At 41.4% G+C, this 10,797-nt stretch overlaps 1 protein-coding gene across 4 annotated transcripts; it reads left to right on the top strand.

Annotated features, from left to right (window-relative positions):
- The first annotated feature begins 2,616 nt into the window (after positions 1–2,616).
- On the top strand, positions 2,617–10,132 carry asrgl1 (asparaginase and isoaspartyl peptidase 1). Of its 4 annotated transcripts, none has more exons than XM_031741129.2 (7): positions 2,617–2,843; positions 5,124–5,356; positions 5,792–5,934; positions 6,242–6,396; positions 6,950–7,071; positions 8,682–8,792; positions 9,544–10,132. In XM_031741129.2, exons 2-7 carry the CDS (start codon positions 5,161–5,163, stop codon positions 9,747–9,749), a joined length of 933 nt encoding a protein of 310 aa, XP_031596989.1. In that variant the 5' UTR covers positions 2,617–2,843; positions 5,124–5,160; the 3' UTR covers positions 9,750–10,132. The 4 variants fall into 4 exon arrangements, with proteins under 4 accessions (XP_031596989.1, XP_039478110.1, XP_031596990.1 ...); XM_039622176.1 differs by lacking the exon at positions 2,617–2,843 and adding an exon at positions 2,863–3,453; XM_031741130.2 differs by lacking the exon at positions 2,617–2,843 and adding an exon at positions 4,156–4,329.
- The last annotated feature ends 665 nt before the right edge of the window (positions 10,133–10,797 follow it).

The raw sequence follows: 10,797 nt of genomic DNA on the forward strand, positions 1-10,797 counted from the left end.
TAGTAATGACTTCATGAACTTCTTCACAAATAAAATTTTTATCATTAGAGAAAAAATTACCAATAATCATCCCACAGATGTAATATCGTCTACAGCTACTTTTAGTACCATCGATGTTAAGTTAGACTCTTTTCTCCAATTGATCTTTCTGAGTTAACTTCAATAATTAATTCCTCCAAACCATCAACGTGTCTTTTAGACCCCATTCCTACAAAACTGCTCAAAGAAGTCCTGCCATTAATTAATTCTTCGATCTTAAGTATGATCAACCTATCTCTAATAATCGGCTATGTACCACAGGCCTTCAAGCTGGCTGTAGTTAAACCTTTACTTAAAAAGCCATCTCTAGACCCAGCTGTCTTAGCTAATTACAGGCCAATCTCCAACCTTCCTTTTATATCAAAAATCCTTGAAAGAGTAGTTGTCAAACAGCTAACAGATCATCTGCAGAGGAATGACTTATTTGAAGAGTTTCAGTCAGGTTTCAGAGCTCATCACAGCACAGAAACAGCTTTAGTGAAGGTTACAAATGATCTTCTTATGGCCTCTGACAGTGGACTCATCTCTGTGCTTGTCCTGCTAGACCTTAGTGCTGCGTTTGATACTGTTGATCATAATATCCTATTAGAGCGATTAGAACATGCTGTAGGTATTACAGGTACTGTACTGCAGTGGTTTGTATCATATCTATCTAATAGACTCCAATTTGTTCAAGTAAATGGAGAGTCCTCTTCACACACTAAGGTCAATTATGGCGTTCCACAGGGTTCAGTGCTAGGACCAATTCTATTTACATTATACATGCTTCCTTTAGGCAGCATCATTAGAAGACATAGCATAAATTTTCACTGCTATGCAGATGACACGCAGCTCTATCTATCCATGAAGCCAGGTATCACAGACCAATTAGTTAAACTGCAGGAATGTCTTAAGGACATAAAGACCTGGATGGCCGCTAACTTTCTGCTTCTTAATTCAGATAAAACTGAGGTTATTGTACTCGGCCCTGAAAATCTTAGAAATATGGTATCTAAGCAGATTCTTACTCTGGATGGCATTACCTTGGCCTCCAGTAACACTGTGAGAAACCTTGGAGTCATTTTTGACCAGGACATGTCCTTTAACGCACATATTAAACAAATATGTAAGACTGCTTTCTTCCATTTGCGCAACATCTCTAAAATTAGAAATATCCTGTCTCAGAGTGATGCTGAAAAACTAGTTCATGCCTTCATTACTTCCAGGCTGGACTACTGTAATTCTTTATTATCAGGATGTCCTAAAAACTCCCTGAAAAGTCTTCAGCTAATCCAAAATGCTGCAGCAAGAGTCCTGACAGGGACTAGGAAGAGAGAACATATTTCTCCTGTTTTGGCTTCCTTCATTGGCTTCCTGTTAAATCCAGAATTGAATTCAAAATCCTGCTCCTCACATACAAGGTCTTAAATAATCAGGCCCCATCTTATCTTAATGACCTTGTGGTACCATATCACCCTATTAGAGCACTTCGCTCTCGCTCTGCAGGCCTACTTGTTGTTCCTAGAGTATTTAAAAGTAGAATGGGAGGTAGAGCCTTCAGTTTTCAGGCTCCTCTTCTGTGGAACCAGCTTCCAGTTTGGATTCGGGAGACAGACACTATCTCTACTTTCAAGATTAGGCTTAAAACTTTCCTTTTGCTAAAGCATATAGTTAGGGCTGGACCAGGTGACCCTGAATCCTCCCTTAGTTATGCTGCAATAGACGTAGGCTGCCGGGATTCCCATGATGCATTGAGTTTTTCCTTTCCAGCCACTCACTATGTGTTAATAGACCTCTCTGCATCGAATCATATCTGTTATTAATTTCTGTCTCTCTTCCACAGCATGTCTTTCATCCTGTTTTCCTTCTTCACCCCAACTGGTCGCAGCAGATGGCCGCCCCTCCCTGAGCCTGGTTCTGCCGGAGGTTTCTTCCTGTTAAAAGGGAGTTTTTCCTTCCCACTGTCGCCAAAGTGCTTGCTCATAGGGGGTCATATGATATGATTGTTGGGGTTTTCTCTGTATTTATTACTGTGCGATCTATTGTACAATATAAAGCGCCTTGAGGCGACTTTTGTTGTGATTTGGCGCTATATAAATAAAATTGAACTGAATTGAATTTAAACTAAAACTTAACAGGCTAAACATGGTTTATGCGATTTTACTAATTTTGAACTTCCATTATCTGTTTGCTTCATGTGTACATACCTGCAGAGAATGGCAGCAGTCTGCATGTATTAGAGGGCCTGTAAACTATCTGCAGGGTTACAGAATGCCATAAAACATTGCACAATAAAAGATAGCCTGTACATTTGGGCATATCTATGCAGTCTTCCATTCAGCATGGTCAATTTGGCATAAAGAGCTAGCAGAGTCTTAAAATTGTCCGGTACAGGTGTAGATTATTTGAACTGAGTCCTCATGCGCTGCAGTAAGTAAGCCACACCATAAAAGGAAATCAGCCATGTTTTATTTCTTAATAAAAACAAATCTGTATTAAAAGACTTGGAATAATTTTTTTAAAAAGCATCACTCCAGTTGGTACCTTAAAAAAAATTATAGTATAGTATAATTACAATAGCCTGTATGATATCGTATAGACCAGATTTTTTATCAACATTCTCCCATTTGCAGATTTCACCTTTGTCGTGTGCTGCCCTAATGTAAACATAAATATTGTTGGTCTGGTTTAAGGAGTCTTTTTTTTTATTATTTTGAAAGCGTCAATTTCATATACCGGAAGTACTCCTGCTTCTTCTGGATTTTGCATGCCTGCAGTGATATTTGAAGGTGCAGACGCGTGTGTTTGGATCCATTTGCTGCGTGGTAAGTCAGCATATGTTTATATGCTTACTTTCATATCATCATACGTTTACGTTTTTCATACGCTGGCGGTGAAAAAGGCGCGTGTCCGGTAGCGTGACGGAATAGTGAGGATTAGTTTGAGTGCACCGAGAATAATTTTAAGAAAAGAATTTAAGAGATGTTGAATTTTCTATACCATGAGGCCTGCTGGTTTGCTGTTACACTGTTAGACAAACTGACCCTATTTGCCTCGGCTTTTCAGTTACCATATTTCGGTACACGGCTCCTAAATATTCAATTATTCCCTGTAATTACAACGGCCTTTGTTACTGAGTCGCGTAAATGGGGAACAAATAAGGCATCGTCACATGACCCATGTGCGCCTTCAGATAGTTCCCGGAAGTGTTTAGCCAGTAATTCGAGTGTGTGAAACTCCGTTGTATTTTAAATATGCAGGATAGATATTCAAATAATTATTCCCCTTTCGCCTCAGCGGGCAAGTTCGGGTCCTCTACCAGAGACCTGGGAGCTCGAGGCTCCTGCGCAGTCTCTCTGCGGTTCCTAGGACTGCGCTCTTCTGCACAGAGATCTCGGATGTTGTTCCTGGGATCTGCTGAAGCCACTTGCCCAGGTTGGGAGTCACTGCACCGAGCGCTGTTACCTTCACCCTCCACATCTTCTCGAGCTCTTCTCGAGCTCTTCTCTGAGCCCCTGGTGCTTCTTGAGCTTCTCGTGTTCATTCTTCCTGATGTTGCTGTCATTACGTCTATCACTACGGAACAAACAAATATAGGCCACCCCCGACGCTGTTAACGTTAACGTTGTGGGGAATCTGCGCTTTATGTTCATATTTCCGTATTTTGTTACTCCGATGTCAGCGTTGTCGCTTCACAATTAAAGCGTGCAGTTTACTTTGTGTGCACTCAAATTAAGTCCAGTATCACCACCTGAGGCCAAGTGCCATAGCTTGGAACCAGATTAACGTGTGACACACATCGCCACATAATTGATCGACACAGTGGCGGTCCTAGCCTATTTGGCGCCCTGGGCGAACACTCCTGTTTTCCTGTTGTTAGTTTGTTTTTATTTTGTTTTATTTTGCGAGTTGGTTATTAGATGCTGCTCCAGCCAGAGAATCCCCCGCCGCCCCGCCCTCTCCTCCCTGTGCCGCAAGCAGCAGGCGCACCTCGCAAAAGGAGGGCGCCCTTACTCCCAGCAAATGGGCGATTGAAAACCAATCGGTGCCTATGCCATTCCCAGTATGCGCTGGCTGATGTCGGGGCAGCATGAGTACGAGCAATTTTTTTTTTTTTTTTTTTTTTTTTGCCGATGCCCGTGATGCCGCCCCCCACCACGATGCCGCCCCGGGCAACCGCCCGTGTCGCCTGTATCTAAAACTGCTACTGGATCGACAGATCTGGGGAGAGTTGGTTGCTCAACACCATTGTGCAATAGTGTTGAGCAATAGTTTTCCAGCCTTTCTGAAAGTCTGAAAGTTTTCCTTTGGGTAAACAACTCTTTCACTCATTTTCAGTCCAGTCCTTGTACCTGACCATTTTCAGAGAAATGTTTTTGTTTGTTGAGCCAATTAACACTTTCACATTCAACATTCAGTATTCAGTATTCTGATCCTGATTTAAAAAAAAAGTTGACTGAAAGAATAAATTTTAAATTGCACCAAAACACAATTTCCTCCCAATTTGTTTAGTTGACTCTGCAATGACAGCTCAGTTTGACAGGCTTAAAATCATATTTTTGCACCAACAAGGTGAATTCCCATAGAGTTGGCATATGCGCATATGGTGTGCAGTGTGTTCTTTTAAAAAAACTTAAAAACAACCTCGCTGATAAAGAGAAGCTCTTGACCAAAACATGCAAATGATTTACCAGTTGGAGATAACTTTTTTTGAATTTCTGGAGCTGGACCTCACCCAAACCATTCACCTTCCGGTCAGCAAACGCTTTTACTTGCACAGCACAGCAATTTGTTCTCTGCTCATCAAACTCTGTCAGAGTTATCTAAAGAATCTGCCATGTTTGGGTATAAATTTATTTATTCTTTTGCTTTTTTTGTTTGATTGTTTTTTTTAACAGATGTCTAGAATATTTGTACTTTCTTGTTTTTATCACAGGTATAATATATCTGTTAAGCAGTGTTTGTGCTGCAGTCTTATTTTGTAAAAAGACATTTTGGCCTTTTTATACCTGTTGCTTAACACAACCCGTGTGTGTGTGTGTGTGTGTGTGTGTGTGTGTGTGTGTGTGTGTGTGTGTGTTAAAAATATCTGTTTTCACTGAAAGATTCACCAGATATTATTTGAGTGACACTTCTTGCCAGATGACTGACCTCTTGCCAGTGGTGGTGGTGCATGGAGGGGCAGGGTTTATCCCAAAGGAGCGGTTGCAACTGTCCATTTCAGGGGTGTGTGCAGCAGTGCGGACAGGGCACGCTATCCTCAAGGGAGGGGGCAGCAGCATGGATGCTGTGGTGGAGACTGTGATCCAGCTGGAGAATAACCCTGCCTTCAATGCAGGTAATGGAGAAACTCATAGAGTTTTACTATGTATTGTCACATACTATAGATATGCTATTACTATGAACAGAAAGAAATGAACATATTACCTATTTAGTTTTTTTTTTTTTATACTGAGAGGGTGTAAGAAAATTGTAAATATTGGATTGTACAAGGAATCAAAAACCACTGCAGTAAAAAAAAATATGACCAATATACCACACAGATTTTCCTTAATTATATGATTTTATATATTTCACTGATGTTGTGGTATCTCTTTTGTGAAAGTAAAGCAGTCAATAAGAATCTGTTGGGATGAAAAGAAACAAACAGTTTAACTGTTGAGTAAACCTGGTGCCTGCAGCCCTGATCACCTAAGAAACACCAACAGGCCATATGTCACTGCAGGACACTAAAGATTCTTGGAGCTGCATCATTTCTCGAATTATATTTTAGGCTGTGGGTCAGTGCTGAACGTCAAAGGAGAGGTGGAGATGGACGCCATTGTGATGGATGGCAAAACACTGGCAAGCGGAGCGGTGTCCGCAGTACGCAACATAGCTAACCCCATCCAGCTAGCAAGACTTGTTATGGACAAGGTATGTATGTTTCTCCTGACTGAACTGCAGGAACTGTGTGGAATCATGCATGTGTGGATTTTTATAGGAAAACACACGATGGATGCGTAGAGGACCTTTCTGCCTTCATCAGCACCTTTATCTATCCATGTAGATAAAGGTGCTGATTACAGCCTGTTTACAGCTGTAGCTAGGATTTCTTCTTCTGATAAGAACAAAATTCTATATGCTTGAACTGAAGCCATCAGTATAGTGTGGACGAAGCACAAACAGTATTTCAAATGTGCTCTGTAACTGTTTACGGTGTGAACTTTGATCTTTGCTTCAGACCAGTCATGCGTGTCTGACAGCCGAAGGTGCTAATCAGTTTGCTCGATCCATGGGGATCGAGGAGGTCCCTCAGGAGTCCCTCATCACTGAATATTCCCGCATGCGCTGGAGGAAGAACCTTGCACCTGATGCCAACCCTGTGGAGTCCCAAATGTGAGACATAACAGTTTTAAGCTGCTACCATTAGTTTTTTTTGTTTTTGTTTTTTTTAAGTAATATCCAGAAATGCATTGACCCCTTGTAGTAGGTAACCGATCAATAGACATCTCTGCCGTGCACGCACTGATCCATAAGCTCAGTGTTGCATAATGTGGACCCTGACTTCCTTCACTCACGTCTCTTAGTGTAGATGAAGGGAGGAAGCAAGTCTTTGCAGGACTTACACAAACCCAGAAAGATGTTATCTCACTTTGAATTAAAAAAATGACTGAAAAGGAATATTTGGCAACTAATTGGGTGAATTAACAGCGGGTCAGCAACATGATTAGGGATTTAAAAAACAAGCATCTTAGAGAAGCAGAGCTTTTCCAGGCCTTTTTACCAGTCTGCAGAAAACTGCATAGACGTCTGCATTAATGAGCAGTTAAACAAGAGTACCTAATGAATTGGCTGCTGAGTGTATTCGACAGACGGAGAGGAAAAAGCAAAACAACAAAATAAAACTAGAGCTCTCAGACATGTTCTGCTGCTCTGCTCTCTTTTGTAGGGGGAAAGCAGGCACGGTTGGTGCAGTAGCAGTTGATTTAGAGGGCAACGTAGCCTGTGCGACTTCCACTGGTGGGATGCTGAACAAGATGGAAGGTCGTGTGGGTGACACCCCCATCATAGGTCAGGTCACACCCATCTGGTAATTTACATACAGTTGTAATAGCTTTTGTGTCTTCGCTGGGCTGTTAACCTTTGGCCAGTCTTGGCCAAAATGAATAGTTATTTAGTGAACAATGTGAGCATGGTTAATATTTGATTCAATTCTTCTTATGGAGGGAAAAAAGCTCTAACCTAAATTATATTTAAATGTAGGTGTACGCTGTGATATCAGTGGCTAAATCCTAGTCCAGTTTGGTAAATGGCAGCAACTCGATTTTGGTCGTTGTGTCAATCCCGTCTAATCTGTCACTATCGATAAATGAGTGACAGGAGTGTTAGGACACTGTGGACTGATTTCAGATATGTTTTGAAACAAATGCTTGAATTAAAAAAAGAAAAAAAGACTGTCTGCAAAACTTGGGCAAAATGTCCAAAACTAGTGCAGAACATTGATTAAAGAGACAAATGTGCAGAATCAAAGTTTTAAAGCAGTGGGCTGCTTTTGCAAAAGGAACTGGAATGAAGGAATTCACTTATTTCATTCATTTGATTAGAAGAAGCAAAAGTCTGAATCACAACAATACAGTGTTGCTGCCTGCTGTGGTTCAGTTCAAGAGAATTTAAGGGAAAGCCTTAGTCTTCCATCTAGTGAAATAAATGTGTAATTGCATCCATGTGCAGATGAAAATTTTGCTTTTAATAACAACATCTTCAACACTTCATAGCAGAACCTCTTTATTGACAGTATTAAATGTCCAAATGCTATTTCAAGAAAATACAAGGTGGCATGCAGATAGACTGTATATAAAAGACAGATGTATTCAGTCCGACACCCATGTGTCTAAGTGGCTTGCTCAATGACTTGGATATTGCATTTAGTGTTTCAGCTGCCACAATGTTGCACAAACAGCCATAATATTTGCCAAATAATTACATTCAAATGTTCCAAAAGGCACCAAAACCACAAACTTGGTGGGGAGATCAGACTCGAATGAATGGAAGTAAGGTTGTCTGGACTGCTGTTGGCTAAAGCTGACTTAAGAAATAATTCACCCCACTCAGAAGAGCAAAACTATCCACAGATGTTCAAAGACATTAGCTGGAAGGTATGGCTTTACCTTGGCTAGCTGTCTCAAATGAAAAAAAGCTGGACTGGACTACTGCGCTAACCATTGACGTACACACCAAGTTTTTTTTACACTTGACAGTGCTCTGGGACGATAAGGGGCCCGGAGCACTGGCATTACCTTTGAATTTAGATGAAAAAGATACATTAAGGACAATTACAGGCATCAGGGGTGGCCTCCTACATGGGCTTCTTAGGGGTGGCGGCACACACAGAATCTATACTTTCAACAACATCAAAATATTAAACAGTCATCCTAAAATTTATGATGCTCGACTGGTGCACATAATAACATTAGCCGTTCAATTATTAGAAATGTGACTACACAACAGCAGCATTAGCCATCTGTTAGTTTATCATTAAAGAAGCGGCTGTTCTCCCAGGGCTGCCACTGGGTGTCGCCAGTATTTTCATAAAGCTTCCAAACCTGCTTATAGCTGCAGTTAGATCCAGAGGGTATCTCAGTAAGCTGTGCAGGACGGCTGTAATATTTTGTCTTCGTCAGGGTCTGGAGGCTATGCTGACAACCAGTCAGGAGCAGTGTCCACCACAGGCCATGGTGAGACCATCATGAAGATTACACTGGCCAGACTCATCCTGTTCCACATGGAGCAAGGTAACACACACACACACACACACACACACACACACTTGTTTTCATATCTTAGTGAGGACATCTTATTGACATAATGCTTTCCCTAGCCGCTTACCCTGGCCCGAAACATCAAAAATGAATGCCTAACCCTAACCATAACCTAGTTGTAACCCCGACACTAAAACCCCACTTTGGGCTTAAAAAATGCCTTCAGACTCGTGGGGATGGGCATTCTGTCCCCGTAAGTGACTGTTGGTCCCCAAAAGTATCGTAGCATGCCAATTTTCTGTCCTCACAAAGATGTCTAAACATATACACACACACACACACGCACACACACACACACACACACACACACACACACACACACACACACACACGTTTATATACACAAATCTGTTGCTGAGGGAGTTGAGAGCCAGCTGCGAGGTTGGTAACACTTTGCCACACACAGCTTCAGCTCTCACATTTGTTTTATTTGCATCCCGAAAAAAAACTCGTCAGAGGAGCCACGACTAAGCCTTTTTACCCATGGAACTGGCACACACTGTTTCTGGGGTCCTGGAAACTATTTGGACCTAGGTTTTTGTTTTTCCTTGATTTGCCCTTCAGTATACCAATTATCCCAGTAAAGCTTGTCTTCTTTTCTTCCTGAAACCGTTTGAGTTTTGACTTTAGCACAAATGCTAACTGTAAAAATGAGCTCGTCTCCGGACTGTTAAGTTAAAACAAAGAGTTAAAGTGCTGTTTCTTGTGTCTCCTCTTTTGTCAGGTCGGTCGGTAGAAGATGCCAGTGACTTGGGCCTGGCCTGTATGCAGTCCAGACTTGGGGGGCTAGGCGGGGTGGTGACAGTGGATCCTCAGGGCCACTGGGCTGCCCGCTTCAGCAGCAAACAAATGTCGTGGGCTGCAGCCCAGAGGGATATTATGCACTATGGCCTGTACACTGGAGAACACTTCACCCAAAGCATCAACTGATGGATGTTGTTGTTGTTGTTGTTGTTGTTGTGTTTTTTTTTTTTTTTTTTTTAACTATCATTTTTAAGGGAGAATACTACTTGGACAACAAAAGAAATTCAGCACAAGTCAAACGCTAGTTTATCCAGGTGCTAAGATAGATGTCATTGTGTCTTTAATTAAAACACAAAGCATTAACACAAAGTGTTTTTACCTGCAAAAGGCTTACAGAGCCTAAGAATTCTAGGCTGGAACTAATTTCAGATTACACTCTTAAAGCTCCTGGGGTCCGTTCTTCGTACCTCGCTAAGTAAGTTAGCTGGATTTGATTGTTGACGATTTCGCGTGATCTTGGATCGTTCAGTTCTCCGAAGCTCATCCGGGACTTGCTGTCATAGCAACAGATCCGTAAGCGTAAACCTGCTTGGGAGCAGGCTTACTTTATGTAAACAGGATTAGATCGCGGCCACTCAGGTATGTCCGCTTCATTTATACTGAAAGCAACAGCGATATTTCTCCACTGTTTTTCCATAAATAAATATTATCAATGTAACTAAAGATAATGCAGTATTTGATTCTGTTATTGATTTCATACAGATACATACAGGTCATTTCCTAAAAAAAGGGAAATGTACTATTAATCATTCTATGTCATGTATTTGATTATTTCAGATGTAATTCATATTTTAGAGTAGTAATAGTAAATTACTTCGTGTAATCAAGATGAGAGACCACGGCTATAAAAGCGAAGGTGGATTTGGGAAGTCTGTCGCAGCCATGTCCTGTCCGTTTGTACGCGAGCAACCCATTGCGGAAGGTGCAAGATTGATAAGGAGAGTTTTCAGAATTCAGCGGATATTGCGGGATAGACGGGATCCTTTAGCTCAGCGCGACAGTGTGCTCATAGAGAGATATCGATCTTCCCGTGAGGGTATTATTTACAAACAAACAGATTATTTCAGGGTCTCTTTTCAAGAGACTAAAAGCAATATAAGTGATAAATATTACCATTCTGTAGAATATTCTTATATTTCACTTTTACTTGTTCCCATGTTCTAGTGGGTCCTGT

This window comes from Oreochromis aureus, linkage group 13, assembly GCF_013358895.1.
Source record: "Oreochromis aureus strain Israel breed Guangdong linkage group 13, ZZ_aureus, whole genome shotgun sequence".
Classification (NCBI taxonomy): Eukaryota; Metazoa; Chordata; class Actinopteri; order Cichliformes; family Cichlidae; genus Oreochromis; species Oreochromis aureus.